Source organism: Grammomys surdaster, unplaced genomic scaffold (assembly GCF_004785775.1).
Source record: "Grammomys surdaster isolate TR1022 unplaced genomic scaffold, NIH_TR_1.0 202, whole genome shotgun sequence".
Lineage (NCBI taxonomy): Eukaryota > Metazoa > Chordata > Mammalia > Rodentia > Muridae > Grammomys > Grammomys surdaster.
In genome coordinates, this window is record NW_021604647.1 from 800,437 (window position 1) to 817,206 (window position 16,770).

Here is a 16,770-nt window from a genome sequence, read left to right on the forward strand (position 1 = left end):
AGACATAAATTCCTGCCCCAGGGAAGACTGAAATAGGGTCTCTGGAGAGGCCAGAGGAAGGAGTTCCAAAGGAAGGGGTTCCATTGGGACTCCAACATCTAGAGTCAGCTATACTGACTGATAATTATGGAGAATGGTTTTAAAAATACTTTCTAGCCGGGCGGTGGTGGCGCACGCCTTTAATCCCAGCACTCGGGAGGCAGAGGCAGGCGGATTTCTGAGTTCGAGGCCAGCCTGGTCTACAGAGTGAGTTCCAGGACAGCCCGGGCTATACAGAGAAACCCTGTCTCGAAAAACAAAAAAAAAAAAAAAAAAATACTTTCTAGGCCTGGGTGGTGGTGGTGGGGGGGCATGACTTTGATCTCACAACTTGGGATGTAGAGGCAGGTGGATCTCTGCGTTTGAGGCCAGCTTGGTATATACAGGGAGTTTCCAGGACAGCCAAGGCTACACACAGAAACCCTGTCTAGAGGGAAAAAACATGTATGTATGTATGTATGTATGTATGTATGTATGCATGTATGTATGTATGTATGTGAGATCTCAATAGTGAAACCCTTGTCTAGCTTGCTTGAGCCCTAGGTTCAATCTCAACATAGTGGAATGAACAAATAAATGAAAGAAAGTAACGTTTGCCCACTCTGCCTCTGTGTGGAAAGTCAGCATTAAGAAAGATAAAACTTGGAGGAGAGGTAGATCAGTGGTTAAGAGTATTGGCTGCTCTTCCAGAGGTCCTGACTTTAATTCTAAGCACCCATGTATAATCTCACAAAGGTCTATGATGGGATACAATGCCCTCGAATGCAGGCATCTATGTACTCATACATGTAAAATACATACATAAATACATTTCTTTTTTTAAGACCTATTTATTTGTTTTATGTTAGTACATTGTCGCTATCTTCAGACAACCCAGAAAAAAGCATCGGATTCCATTACAGATGGTTGTGAGCTACCATGTGGTTGCTGGAGATTGAACTCAGGACCTCTGGAAGAGCAGTCAATGCTCTTAACCACTGAGCCATCTCTCCAGCCTATAAATAAATTTCTTTTAAAAATAAAAAGAGGGGCTGGAGAGATGGCTCAGTGGTTAGGAGCACTGAGTGCTCTTCCAGAGGTTCTGAGTTCAATTCCCAGCAACCACATGGTGGCTCACAACCATCTGTAATGAGATCTGATGCCCTCTTCTGGTGTTTCTGAAGACAGCTACAGTGAACTTATAAAATAAAATAAATAAATCTTAAAAAAAAAATAAAAAAAAAATAAAAAGAGGGTTGTGGGGGGGGATACATAAATAAATAGATAAATAGATAAATAAATAAATAAATAAATAAATAAATAAATAAATAGAAACTCATCAGGCAAGGGACAATGATACAGTGGTCAGGGAGTCATGAGGCTGAAGGACAATGCCTGGTATAATCACATTGGCAGTACTTGGCCATCTCTTCTTCCTGTCACTGTTGTGAGAGGCATGGGGGATGTGGGCCCACCAACAGAAACCCTGCCTTTCTTCCTTCCTCCTTACCCATTGTACCAAGACCTGTGTACTTGCATTACTCTGCCAGTTTTACCTAAGCTCCTCTCCAATGTTGTCTTGGCTTTGCCCTACCTAGATTCCACCCAATCCGATCCCATAGATCCCATACCTCTACCACGGGCATCTGGCTCTTGCCGGGGTTGTAGGTAGTTGGTGAGCGCCCCCAGCTTCCCACGTGTGCTGATGCCCAGCCATGTTCCTCCTGCCTTGCCTTCCTCCATGTCGAGCCCTACGGCAGATGACGACATTACCAGCAGCCAAGCTCCTGTGATGGGCCCCCCTCTTGCCCAGTCCTCAAGAAGCATGTTCCACAGCTCTACCAGGACACACAGCTCTTCATAGGGTAGATGCTGCTGCCACTAAGCCCCACATGAGGTTGTCCATGCCCATTGAGCCATAGGAAAGGAGCTGGGAGGTATGGTTCAGGGATGTGTATGTGTGAGAGAGACCTTAGACCACAGGAGGTGTCCCACCCAGACAATTAGGACACTGCTCTCAAGTCTGAGTTAAAAGCATCACTAAGATGCCATATGAGGAAGTGCTTGCTTGCATGAGTGTGCATGTGTAGTATGAATGTGCTATGTGTATATTTGTGTGTGTATGTGTACCTGCATGTGTAGTATGAATGTGCTATGTGTGTATGTGTACCTGCATGTGTAGTATGAATGTGCTGTGTGTATACTTGTGTGTGTATGTGTACCTGCATGTGTAGTATGAATGTGCTGTGTGTATACTTGTGTGTGTATGTATACCTGCATGTGTAGTATGAATGTGCTGTGTGTATACTTGTGTGTGTATGTGTACCTGTGCACGAGCAGGAGCTACAGAAGACACAGGGATCTTGTTACCACTCTCCACCTCATCCTTTACAACAGTGTCTCTCACTAAATCCGAACTAGGCTGGGAGCTGGCAGGCCTCAGTGATCCTGTCTCTGCCCCCACAGCACTGGGTTACAGGCACACAAGGGCATGCTGCTGGGTGCTAGAATTTGAACCCAGGTCCCCATGCTTCTGTAGCAAATACTCTTACCTGGTGAAGCATTCCCTAACACTAAAATGTCATGTTTCAAAGTCAATTATAACAGAGTAAGAAATATAAAATGTAAACACAGGAAGGAAAACAAAGCTCTATGATAGGATGAGTTCATATGCATAGAAAGCACAAACAGACCCAACAACGCACTAGCACCAGCACGTAGGTGGCCCTCGAGAGCTGGAGAAACAACGCTTACTTGTTCACTTTTTCACTGTTATTTGAGTCAAGGTCTCATGTAGCTCAGGATGGTCCTGAGTGTGCTACTTAGTTGAGGTCATCCTTGAACATCTGATTCTTCTCCCTTACCCTAAGTGATGAGATTACCACCCATGCCTGATTTATGCAGTGCATGCTAAGCAAGCACTCTACCAACTGAGCTACATCCCTAGTCCTATTTGTAAGTCAGGGTCTCATGAGACCGCCCAGGAAGGCCTTGGCCTGGACCTCATGGTGACATTCCTTAACTCACACCAGGCACAGAAGTTGATTTCAGATCGAGGAAGAGAGTTAGTGACGTGCTTGCTTGGCAAGGATGAAGAACTGTTTGATTTCCAGACCCGTCTAAGATTCAGGATGAGATGGTGCAGGCAGAGAAAGGCTGATCATGGGAGACTGTGATGGGACAGTGTAGATTAATGGGTAAGCTTCAGGCCAATGAAACTTTGTCCTGAAGTTGTCCTTTGGCTCCAGGTACACGTGTGCACACACATATACATGAACTCATACAATAAAAACTAATTTGAGACAAAAGTCAGACTGCCAGCTTAGAGGCTTTAATAGAAAAATGTTATGGACTGGGGGAGAAACAAGACAAAGAAGAATAAACCAAAAAATGTATATGTTAAAAAGTATCGTTCTGCTCACCAAAGGTACTAAGGTATTAGTCGGCAGCTCATTTCTCCATCAAAAGACTCATAGCCAGAATTCATAAAAACAAAAACAAAAAACCTACAAACCAACAATTGAAAAATGAATGAGTTCTCACTGTCTGGCCAAACAGAGTAGAGATTTCCTCTCCCACCTAAACCCACCAAAAATAAACCTTATGAGAACATGGACATTCATAGGAGTTGTGTGTGGATCAGATGAAATGTGATAGTGTACACTTCCAACCCCAGCAGCTGGAAGGCCGAGGCAGCAAGCTGCAGACCAGTCAGAAACACAGTGAGAACGAAGTGGCCTAGCAAGATGGATCAGTGGGTAATGGCGCTTGCTGCCAAGCCTGATGTTTGACCCCCATGGCAGAAGTGAGAGTGTATACACACACACACACACACACACACACACACACACACACACACCTACACTAAATAAATAAAGTGAAAGCAAAGCTGGGTGTGGTGGCACATGCCTTCCCAGCACTCAGGAAGCAGAGGCCGGGAGATCTCTGAATTTGAGGTCAGCCAGGGCTCATGGATGCATGGAAGGAAAAAAGGTAGGAAGGACCAACAAAAACATAGGGAACTAGTAAGATAAAAAGTTATCCTGATGGCTCAGAGGTTAAGAGCACTGACTGCTCTTCCAGAGGTCCTGAGTTCAATTCCCAGCAACCACATGGTGGCTCACAATCATCTGTAATGGGATCTAATGCCCTCTTCTGGTGTGTCTGAAGACAGCATCAATGTACTTATATACATTAAAAAATAAATAAATCTTAAAAAAAAAAAGATAAAGAGTCTGAGATCCAAGAACAAATGAGATGAGCCCATGAGCCCCCAGGGGATTTAGCAGACCCTGCAATCTGAGAACAGTGCTGAAGGGCCAGGGAGACTAAGGCAACAAGAGTTCATGGAACAGTAGAGCAGAGAGGCCAGAGCTTCCAGGAGATTCACTGTGACAGAGCGAAAGAACCACACACAGAAGGACCATAGTGGACAGCACTCACCCAGGGCAGGGCTGCCTGCTCCCAGAAGCCAGACTGGAAAACCCATTAACTCCTGGGGCTCTGGGTAAGTACCAAGGAAGGTGGTAGTAGGACGCCCTCAGGAATCAAAAACACTTAGCTCTAGTGGGGCTAGCTTCTCACCTACCTAACAAGCCTTAAAGCAAAGAGCAAACTGTCTCTTAATAATTGGCCCACATCTAAACGCAGTAATGATAATGGTAATACTTCTAAGAACACAAGAGATGCTTGATTCTGGGGCTGGCCAAGTCCCCCAAACCATTCATGGCTACTTAAACATTCAGTACCATTACTAGCCCTACTTGGTGGGTGGCACCTCACAAAACAAGTGGATCACAGAAAAGAACTGCTCCCCAGGTGCAAAGACACACTTACCACTGAGGATCTCGCTGTTGTTCCCCCAGAAGTCTGCCAACTTGGACGGCCTGTGGTAGGATTCGTCTCTGTTGGCTGCCAAAATGAGCCTGGGAGAAGAGAGTTCAAGGGGAGCCCTGTGGTAGGGACTAATCTGCATGTGCTCCACCATGGAGGCTGTCTTGTTTAACATTAAATCTAGAGCAGCAGCAGCATGAACAAGAACCCCAGCCCCACCCAGTCCTTGCTATGCAGGTAGCTCCTGGGAAACCACAGACCCCTGCTCAGGAGACAGGCAGGTGCTGGAAAGAAAGTATGAGACAGGATAGAAAGAAAATTAAGGGCACATGGGAATGGAAAGGGTTGAAGTGTCTCACAAACTCAGAGCTGAGAATTTTAGTAAAATGAATATTTACTGTTAAGATTGCCTACATTGGGCAGGCACATGAGATGACTCAGCAGTTAAGAGCATTAACTACTCTTCCAGAGGACCAGAGTTCAATTCCCAGAACATATATCAGCTCGCCTTTGACCCCAGCTCCAGGAAATTCCACACATCTGCTATCTGTGGGCACCTGTACTTTTGTGCACATATCTATAAAAATATAAATAATTTAATAATAATAAAATAATAAAATAATTTAATCATAAAAATAAATCTTTTTAGAAGATTGGCTACATAAAGACAATATTCCTTTTATATAGATTTTCTTTTCAAATAAGAATGTCAGATTAGGAAGCCAGGCCATGGTGGCGCACGCCTTTAATCCCAGCACTTGGGAGGCAGAGGCAGGCGGATTTCTGAGTTCGAGGCCAGCCTGGTCTACAGAGTGAGTTCCAGGACAGCCAGGGCTACACAGAGAAACCCTGTCTCGAAAACAAAAAAAACCAAAAAACAAAATGTCAGATTAGGGATGGAGAGATGGCTCAGTGGTTAAGGTCACTGACTGCTCTTCTAGAGGTCCTGAGTTCAATTCCCAGCAACCACATGGTGGCTTACAACCATCTATAATAGGATCTGATACCCTCTGAATATAGCTATAGTATACGCATATAAATAAAATAAATAAGTCTCTAAAAAAAAAAAAAAGAATGTCATATCAGCAATGAACAACTGTCCATGGGCATGGTCACAACTGTCCATAAGCATGGTCTTAGTACTTTAACCAGATGTTAATGAAGTTTGCTGAGACTCTCACAAACAAAATTGAAATCTGTTTACAGTAAAAGTACCTTCCCTGTCATCCATGTGACCTTTGTCTTGTTAGCTATTCTGACCCAGTGCCCAAGGAGCCACTGTATGAACTCTACAACCCTCTGAGCTGTTCCTTCAGGAGGCATGGAAACTACATGCATCTCTGAGATGTTCCTTCACACAGCACAGTACCCTACACCTTTGAGATGTACCTTTAGAAGGACCAAACTCATACACTGCAAAGACACCAAGACTTTCTGGGAAAGCCCATGCCTTTGCCCCTGAGTGTCTTATCCCATACCTCTGTGTCAAAAATCTACATTAAAATCTCTTCCTAATAAACACCAACATTGCTTCATACTGAGTCACTCTGAAATGTTTTTCCTTGGTAGTGATTTTAAGCTGTCTTTAGTCCCAGCACTAGAGAGGCTGAGGCAGAGGGGCAGATGAGGCAGAGGGGCAGGCGAGGCAGATCTCTTTTGAGTTCCAGGCCAGACAGGGCTACCCAATGAAACTTCCATCTAAATTCAAAACAAAACAAAACAAAACCACACTTTACCTTACCTAAGTGAATATCTCTCAGGCTGCTACAGGAGGCAGTGTGGAAGCATGGAGCTGTATCCCTGGTCTCTGCCTGATGGCCACTGGCAGGTTTTTGTAGCTCAGCTTGAGGAGAGAGATCTACTAGGTCTTGTGGGACAGCTTCATTCCATGTCATAACCCAAAATTGTCAGCCCAGTATGGATTCTTCATGGTATTACCAAGCACACAGGGACCAAGCTGGGTTGGAGCACTTTCCTCCTTTCACCTGTTTACCTGTCCACTGCAAACCCCCAAGCACATCTAGAACTTCCATCAAAAGGAGCTTGAGGACACACTGGACATGAGTAGCACCTGGGGCATGGGGATTCTCTGGGAGAGTGCCCCATCTTGTTTGTAGAATAAGGATAGAAACAGCCCAGGAATTGGCTCTCAAGCCTTCCGGGTCTCCTATAGGAGCCTTACCGCATCCAGTGTGCCCTACCCTCTTGTCCCAGTTCTCACTTCCAGTAGAGTCACCTAGGGTAGGGAGTCACTGTCCTTGATAAAGACACAGAGACTCAGAACAACTTTCTGCACCTTCAACAATCAAGTTCTCTTCTGCCCCTTCTGGGGCAGAGTTGTCCCTGAGGTGTCAGCAGTGCCAGTATTTGCAAGGACACATTTTTTGAGCCCAGCCTGCAGTGGCTAGGAAGAAAAACCCATAGTCCCCAGGCATGAGATGCAGTGAAGATACAGGGACTGGGCTGGGAGACCCCATTCTTCCAGGTGTAGGGTCAGCTTCTTCCTGGTCCTACTCAAGGTTCTTGCCCAAATACCAATGTTCCCTCTCTATTCTTGTTCCCTAAACTCCTGAAAATGAGTTGGGGATAGTGGAAGTCCCTGCTGGTAACTTGGGCTCTCAACAAGCTTTGCCCTGAGAGCCAGGCCAGGACCTCGACCCCAGTAAATGAAACGTGAAACAAAAAAAGGGGGAAAAGAAAAAAAGCTGCCTAAGCCGAGTCCTGTCCTAGGTGTTCAGCTACTTAGTTCTGAATCCTATGCTAGGTGCTCAGCTACTTAGTTCTGAATCCTATGCTAGGTGCTCAGCTACTTAGTTCTCAACTTTGTCTATGGGCATTGTTATGTCAGGCATTACCCGCATGCAGCCCATGGAGGCCAGAACAAGAACTGGAGTTACAGGTGGTTGCAAACTGCCATATGGGGTGCTGAGACACAAACCTGGGTGCTTTGGAAGAGCAGTCACGGCTCTTAGCTGCTGAGCCATCTCTCCAGCTCCCCAACTACATATTCTAAGCAAGAAATATGTTTGCCTCGATACTCAAGAAGACTAACCGCTGGGGTATTTTTAATCACAGGTTGAAGTGCTGATGGCTTGGAGAGATTCTGTAATTTACAGATGTATTAAGAGAGATAAGCACCCACATCCAGTCCTCGATGAGAGCAGAAACCACTCCCCCAGCTAACACATGGAGGGACTGTAGTGCCTATGAAGGTTCGTCTGTGCTCGGAGTTCAAGTCCCTAGCACCCATGTAACTGATGCATGGTGGCCTGCTGTAATTCCAGTCCTTGAAGGAAGCTGACTAGCTAGTCTACCCGTAAGCTCTGGATTCAACTGAGAGACCCTGTCTCAATGAATAAAGCAGAGCGCAATTGAAGAAGACTTGCAACATGAGCCTCAGGCTTCCACATGCATGTGTAGAAATGCATGCACACATGTGCACATGCATACCTAAACACACAAGTGTGCCTACAGACATGCCTACACACCCCATGCTCATGAAAAACATTTTTAATTAGAGTGCATCGTTTTCAGCTTTGTGGATGGGAAGGAATGAAACACTAACATTTCCCAAGGAAATGAAGAGGCATGTTTGCATTTGCATTTATAAAGACTGCAAGTTTCACCAGATCATGGATGGCTCTTTGGGTGACAGGACAGGCTACACTGACTTACTGTGGTTATTAATCAATCTTGTCAGAGCTGTTTAGGTTGTCTGTAAGAGTACTTCATATAATCAGTTATAAATTTTGAGGTAAACACAACCGCCACCATAGTGATAAGCATTTTTATGCTTAGAAGGCATTATGCTAGGTTGAACTAAGGCCCTGAGTTCAATAATTGCTTTATTGTTTTATTTTTGCAGTGCTAAGGATTGGAGCCAACTCTCTACTACTGAGTTGTATACACCTTATGCCCCACGAATTTCGAGCATCTTTTCCGGTTTTATATTTTGATTCTGATCTGGGAGACTTTATACCTTTGGGATGTTTGTACTAATCTTTGGGGATCTTGCTCGGGTTCTACAGCACTGCCCACTTGTCTTCCTAGTGAACAAGTCAGAAGGCTACTTGGCTGCACCTAAGGTGACAGCTGGAGGCTGCAGCCTGCCACTGTTACTGGACATCCCTGGAGCTAAAATAGAAGTAGCTACCGAAGTGAACTTCTCCCACAAAGTTGGGAAAATATGGCTTGTGTTTATTCAGTTGCCCAAGGCTGATTTAGTGAGATCTGTGTTAGGCCTCTTCATTTCTGTCAGAAACACAGACCAGTGTCCCATATGTTAATAGCTGAGCCCCCAACTCCCACCATGGCAGATCCACCATAGGCCGGTGACCTCAATAGCAACAGTTTATTGTCTTGTAGCTCTAGAGGCTGGAAGTCCAAGATGGAGGCACTGGCAGGGAGTTTCCGCTAAGGTCTCTGACTTCTATCTCTCTGTTCACAGCAGCCTTCTTCTGTATGTCTGTGCTCATCTCTTCTTGGGACACTCAGCATATTGAATCAAGGCCCACCCATGTAGCTTCATTTTACCTTAATCACTTCTTTGACAATCTCTCTCTAAAGAGTGTTGTATTCTGATACATTGGCAGTCAGAATTTTTATTTTTTGGTTTTTGATATAGGGTCAGTCTGAACCTCTTACTGTCCTAGAACTCACAGAGAGCTACCTGGCTCTGGCTCCATTGTGCTGGGATTAAAGGCCTGAACTACTACACTCAGCTGAAGTTAGATTTTTTTGGTTTTTCGGGACAGGGTTTCTCTGTGTAGCCCTGGCTGTCCTGGAACTCACTCTGTAGACCAGGCTGGCTTCGAACTCTCAAACTCAGAAATCCGCCTGCCTCTGCCTCCCAAGTGCTGGGATTAAAGGCGTGCGCCACCACCTCCCGGCGAGTTAGATTTTTTTAATATAAATGTTCAGATTTTTAAAGAAGATTTTATTTATTTTATATATGTGAGTACACTTGCTATTTTGAGACACACCATAAGAGGGCATCAAATCCCATTACAGATGGTTATGAGCCACCATGTGGTTGCTGGGAATTGAACTCAGGACCTCTGGAAGAACAGTCAGTGCTCTTAAACGTTGAGCCATCTCTCCATCTCCTGCAGTTAGAATTTAAACACAGGAACCCGGGCATAGTCTATCCCATAACATCCTGTGATTTATGTCGCTGTCTAGTTACTTTTTTATTGCTGTGATAAAACATTATGACCAAAGCAACTTATAAAAAAAAGTGTTTAGTTTGGGGCTTACAGTTTCAGAGGATTAGAATCCATGACAGCCAAGACAAGGCATGCTGGCAGGAACATTGAGACCTTACACCTTAATCCACAAGTTGGAGACATAAATGAGTTACTGGGAGTGGCTCAAGTCTTTTGAAATCTCAAATCTCATGCCCTGTGACATACCTTCTAACAAGGCCATATGTTCTAATCCTTCCCAAACAGTTCCACCAACTTTGGAACCAAACATTCAAACACATGAGCCTATGAGGTCATTATCATTCAAACCACCACAGTAGCCCTAGTCTGTGCCCTTGGTAGTTTGACTTTATAGGAACAAACATAAGGAGACTTTTCTCCCACTTCACCAGCCATCTGGAACAGCAATAGGTAAGACCTGAGGACCGAGCCTGGCTTTATGATCAATCTTTTTTTTTTTTCCTCAGAGTTTTATCAAATTGGTATTTAAGGCTCATGTCTTTTAAGTCTGGTTTTTAATTATCCTATTATTGATTGGGTCAAGTTTGATCCCCAGGGTCCCAGACTAACTAGATGTTCCAGTGACTTGCAGTTAGGCCCAGGTGGTGACTGGTGAGTACCAGATTGCTGAAGCAGCCTCTCCCAGCAGGGCTCAGGTGGGTGGAGCTTGTCACATGCACAGGCCCGAATATTCCCTTGTGAGAAAGGAACAGGTGAACTTCAGACACAAAGATTTTAAGCCATGTCTCAGTGTGGATCTGTTAACAGCTGAGCACGGTTGAAAGGAAGGCAGTGAGTACAGGGTAGCCCCCAGGAGCGGGAATGGTAGCAGTGCTGCCTTTGTTGGGAATGGTAGCAGTGCTGCCTTTGTTGCTGTGTGTCCTCTTCCTCCTTCCCGTCTGCTGTGTCCTACCTGAGCCCACTGTGTGCAGCCATAATCACATAGGTCTTTACTAGCTACTGTATGTGATGTACATTTGCCAATTTCTTTCTTTCTTTCCTTCCTTCTTGTCTTTTTTTAATTTATTGTATGCATGCTCTGCTGCATGTACACCTGAAGAGGGCATCAGATCCCCTTATAGATGGTTGTGAGCCACCATGAGGTTGCTGGGAATTAACCTCTGGGAGCACTGACAGTGCTCTTAACTGATGAGCCATCTCACTAGACCCCACTTACCAGTTTCTTATCTTTCTTTCTTCCTGTTTTAATATCACCTGTAGGTGGGTCTTCAAGGAACAAACTATCAAGTGAGCTCTGGCCAAACCCGGGATACACATATTACCTAAGACTACAGAACTATTAGGCTGTGCCACCCCAAACAGAAACACAACTTTGTTTTTTCATGAGCCTAAAGGCAGAGGAGAGCAAGGAGGGGCCATGCCACTCCCAGGTTAGAAAGTGAAGGCTCACAGTAAAGGGTGCTTTACTGCCTACACTGCAGAAATGAAGCTCAACTTTGTTGTTGGTACAGTTAGGTTTTACCAGAAGGCACTGGAGACACACTCCATGCTTTCACAGGCAGAAGGCTCCGGAAACCTGTGGCTCCCCACGTCTTAGCTCCGGCAATGCACAATAGAAGTGGCACCAATGGGCAAGTACCTTCACCTAGCACCTGCTCTGTGACCAATGTCATACATAACTTTATGTACTTTAGAAGGCAGACTCCCGCAAGATCTAGCAGGATGACACCTGAAGACATCTTGCATCTTGGCCATTAAGGACTCACAACTGTGCCATCCATGAACCCCGCCCCCTTTTTCTTTCAATTGCATGTGTCTGGCTGTTTTGTCTACATATATGTTTGTGTATCTCTGGAGTGCCTGGTGTCTGTGGAAGCCAGAAGAGGGCGCTGGATTCCCTGGAACTCAAGTTACATACAGTCGTGCAGTCCTCTAGAAGAGCAGCAAGTCATCTCTCCATGGTCCCACTGTGGACTGACTGTCATGTGGGAGTGACGGATAGGGCGCTGCTCTGTGCAAACACTGCAGTGGCTGCCTCTCATATCCGTTCTTCGGGAATTCATTACTCTGTTCAGTTCTTGCCAGACAGCCCTGTGCTGTAACTAGCTGTTTATCATTTTCCTTGTAAGATGCCATCTGCAGATGGACCCTGACTCCCTTTATTCTTCTGCCAGAGCACAAGAATCACCTCGTCCAGCCTAACCCAACTCTGTTGCCTGTCCTCTGTAGAAGAGAAAATGCTGAGTCCCTACATCCTAGATGGAAGTGAGGGAACTCAGCCACTGTGCCAGGCATGGTCGTGTCCCTGTCATTCTGCAAAGTGACTCAACATGAGAACCTCACTGAAAATACTTGTTTGTTTCTGGAACACACCTTAAAATTTTGAAAACACTCCAGACAAATGTGTGAGAGGAGTTCCAAAGTCCATTTCCGGTTGTGGGTTAAATTTCTGCTTTGTGCTCTACATGGGCAAACAAATGCTAGTGTGCGCTAAAGAGCAACGGTTCCCTTCTCTGCCTGCTGTTTCCCATGTCCTTGGCTGGTAATCAGTTACTCCAGCTAAAACCCATGGATGCTTCCCTCAGTCTGCCACCAGCCTGACACCTCACCCAACCCAACCCAGCAGCATGTCTCCCTGTCACCACTACTCCAGTTCTGCAGATGTGACCCTAATCAGCTCACAGAACTTCAGATCATCCTTCTGTCTTGCTATACTTGTACATCAGCTCTGAGCCTTGCTCTAGGGTGCTGTTTCTCCCAGCACTCCATGCTAGCAGTCACTGTCCAAGACAGCAAGACTAGGCTTGTGCAGGATGTCTCCAGGCCTCCAGAGGCCGGAACTTAGTTATTCAGAGGCTGGCCCACACACCAAGAAGCCTACCCTTGTCTCTTGCACACATGGCACCCCAGGGGTGAGGAACAGCCATGGACCCCAGGCCTGGAGCAGTGTGGCAGAGGCAGAACAAGGGCATTCATTACCTGTATGCATTTTTGGAAACAGGACGAGGATCAAACTTAAAGAAGATGATGCACATGGGTTGCGAGGGTGGCTTTGCTCACACGGTCACAAGGTCTGTGGGAAAAGGAGAACAATGAGCTGTGAACAGCAGCGTCAGAGCCTCTCAGATGTCTTCAGCAGTGAGTGGGGCTGGCCTGGTGAGCTCCAGATGCTTGGGGACATAACAGACATGTCCCCTCTCCTGGGCCCATCAGCATCAGCTTGTTAGTCCACCACGTGGGGGTGACCGCACACAAAGCTGGAGTGAAGAAGTAGCAAGTCCCCTCCCCAGCAGCAGCACCAAGTACTGCCCATGAGCCACAGAGGGAGACACCTTCATCTCAGTCCATGGTGCCCTAAGGCCAGGCATCAGGGCCCACTCACCTGAGATGACCTGTGACACATGTCCCCTCAGGCCTTTACCTAACACACCCAAAGGACCTAATGGTTCTGCATACCCGCATTAGTAGAAACCAGACTGCCACCAAAGCAGTGCCTGACCACAGTGGTAGAGGGGCTCGGGACACAGACTGTCATGGCTACATCCTGCCTTAGAGCCCTGGGGAAGCAGGCAGGTTCAGCTTTCTGTGACAGTGCCACAACATCTGTCCCAGAGTATCTGGCAAATTGGGGCTTAGAGTTCAGCAACCTCCAGAGAGGCATAAAGACAAAGCCATGTAAAAGACCTTCCCTAGAACTAGGCTGAGACAAATGCTCACAGGGTAAGGGAGAATTACAGCTATCTTCAGAAGCTTGTGGAATACTATATATAAATAGAAGAGGAAAACAGGGTGTGTTGGGCAGGGCTTGAGCTCAACCCCAGGAACTCACACATAAAAGGAAAGAACTGACTCCACAAAGCTGTCATCTGACCCCCCCCCCCCCGTCCCCGGCAGGTATGCTGTGGCATGTAATCTCACACCCACACACATCAATAATTATACACAAAATTTCAAAAATAAAAAGGAAAAGGCTGGGGTGATGGCTTAGCAACTGAGAAAGCTGGCTGCTCTTCCAAAGGAACCAGGTTCAATTCCCAGCACCTACACAGTAGCTCACAGCCATCTGTAACTCCAGTATCAGAGGGTCTATTCTAGCCTCCATGGGTACCAGGTACACACACGGTGTACACACATACATGCAGGCAACATATTCATACATACAAAAATAAAATAAAATGGGGGTGCTCTAGGAGAGATTGTGGCATCCCTAGCATTCCATAAAACAGGGACAGAGTCACACAGTGGGGTGAAGAACCCTAAAATTCACTGACCTTGGCAATTAAGAAAGATTGACATGCATATCACAGATTAGCCAGTCTAGAAAAACAAAACTAGCCAGGAAAACAGCTATGGGATAGAAAAAGCAAGAGAGAAAACCAGGGGTCAAAGTACAAAATGGAACCTTTACAAAGTTCTTTGAAAACTGACAGCCATAGGGACTACATAGGCCAACATTACAGTGGGGAGTGTGTGTGTGTGTGTGTGTATATGTGTGCTTGTGTATGTTTTCACAAGTGTGTGTGAGTTTATGTGTGAGTGTGTCTGAGACAGAGCAGTAATAAATTCAAGACCATATTGGACACAGCTAATGAGACAGCCCAGCAGTTATCCAGAAGCAGTGAAAAGAACCAGTGCAAAGAACTTCATGCTGGGCCTTGGACCTACATGTCCCTCCTACCAGCTGCTGGTGTGAGGAAAGAGCCCATCACTCTGGAGCTCAGACTCCTCTGGTCCTCCCTAGGCTGTGTTCCTAGCTATGGGCAGGGCCCCCGGCAGAAGCAGCTGTCAGCAGACATAGCCAGGTCAAGGGTGTTTCAGTTCAGCTGCAGGACCTGCCATCCTAGCTGGCCCAGGAGGGCAGCAGACCAGCCCTCTAGGTTGGAGAGGTGGGGAGGGCTCCAAGGTCCACAGGAAGGCCATCGATGTGTCCCCAGGCAGGCTGGAGTTGGAGGTGCTGTCAGAGCTCAGGGCTGCAGCCTCGATGAAGACGCAGTCATTGGGAGAGAAGGACCAGAGGAAAGCCAGCCCCTGGGAGGGGACCATCAGGAACTGCCTTTCTCTCCAGTCCCTCACCCCCCGCTCAAGCCAGGCCCGCTGCCCCACAGCCCCTCTGCTGTCTCTGGCCAGCAAATTACTCCTCTTACATTTCCTGCTATACCTTTCCCATAACAGATTCTGCCTTCACCTAATCACAGATGTTTTCCCCAGGAAGCTACTGGCAAGCCCCTGTGAATGCCAGGCCTCTCCAACCCAGCACCCGTGGATCAGATGATCTTTTCAGGGCCTGCTGAGGTTCCCTCTGACATGCTGCTCTTTAGCCCCTTTCTTGTTCCTGTTCACCTGTGGGCTGAGAGCAAACCCCAAGTGCATTCCCTGGCCAGCTGATCACACACTGTGTACAGAGAAAGTAGGTATGTAGACAGTCAGAACCACCTCATAGGGTCAACCCCCTGAGCACACCAGATACTTCCCATGCTCTCTGGACCAGCAGAGCCCATGGGACCACAACAGACCACATGTTCCACAGGATCCTGAAAGCCCATAAGGCTGTGCGTGAGGGCCATGTCTCAATAGAGGTGTGCCTGGCTCTCCTCATGACAATTCTCCCTTGCTGTTCCTGGGCTTATTAGCGAGTGGGTTCAGTAGAATTTCTTTTCTTGGCAATCCAAAAAAGCCAGAGTGACCAGGGTCATACAAAATTCTAGAATTGCTTGAAGCCAGATTAGTCAGTCACAATGGAGAGAGATTAAATTAAAAAATAAAACTCAGCCAGGCGGTGGTGGCGCACGCCTTTAATCCCAGCACTTGGGAGGCAGAGGCAGGCGGATTTCTGAGTTCGAGGCCAGCCTGGTCTACAGAGTGAGTTCCAGGACAGCCAGGACTATACAGAGAAACCCTGTCTTGTAAAACCAAAAAACTCCCTGGAAGGCTTGAAGAAATAGCTCAGCAGTTGAGAGCACTGGCTGCTCTTCAGAGGACCTGGGTTCATTTCCCTGCATGCACAAGGTGGCTCACCACCATCTGTAACTCCAGTTTCAGGGAGTCCAATGCCTTTTCTGGGTTCCCTGGTCACTGCACATGTGTGGTACATAGACATACATGTAGGAAAAACACCCATAAACATACAATAAAATGTAAAATAAAACCAAAAAAAACCTGTGGGCATTTGTAGAAATGGAGGAGAGGATGACATCCTGCTGAACACTGGGGCTCCAGACCTGTGGAGGCCTCTCTGAAAGCACTGAGCAAGACTGTGACAGTAGATTCTAGCCCAGGGACTGGGACCCACACAGAAACTCTTGAGGTTACAAGTGCAGAAAGCCTACATCTCACTCCACTTGTCACTGGACAGAGGGCTCACATTGTGTCCTTGGCCTGACTAGAGAAATCGAGCACCCCATTTCCTGGGGTCGATCTCCACCAATACAAGCACACTTCTCTGCTCAGTGGGTTCACTGGCAGCCAAGGTGTATAAGAGAGTCCTCACTAACACAAAGCCTTGGGCAATGCCAGATAGGTTCTATTACTGTGACTTGTGACAGTGGCCTTGGGACATGTAGTTATCCGCTGGATACGACAAAAAGTCAGCCACATAGGCCAGAAATCTGCCAATTCCACACAATTAAGTCCCAATAAAACCATGGATACCCAGGTTGCCAAGTTTTCTGGCTGGCAAATTCCATGTGAGTTGTTCACACACCACTGCTGAGAATTGAGCAGGGGCATCCAGCTCCACTGAGAAATGCCAAATAGG

The 16,770-nt window shown here is 46.6% G+C and overlaps 1 protein-coding gene across 7 annotated transcripts in view; it reads right to left on the bottom strand.

Annotated features, from left to right (window-relative positions):
* Tango2 (transport and golgi organization 2 homolog) overlaps nt 1–16,770 on the bottom strand; it is a 46,542-nt gene that overhangs the window by 10,202 nt on the left and 19,570 nt on the right. For 6 of the 7 annotated variants that reach the window (XM_028770492.1, XM_028770493.1, XM_028770491.1 and 3 more), the window contains exons 2-4: nt 12,996–13,089; nt 4,855–4,943; nt 1,650–1,769 (exon numbers count right to left, since the gene is read on the bottom strand). In XM_028770492.1, coding sequence (XP_028626325.1) covers nt 1,650–1,769; nt 4,855–4,943; nt 12,996–13,051 — 265 coding nt within the window. In that variant the 5' untranslated portion in view covers nt 13,052–13,089. Of the gene's footprint in view, nt 1–1,649; nt 1,770–4,854; nt 4,944–12,995; nt 13,090–16,770 lie in introns of those variants that run through there. The other variant, XM_028770494.1, reaches the window with a different exon arrangement.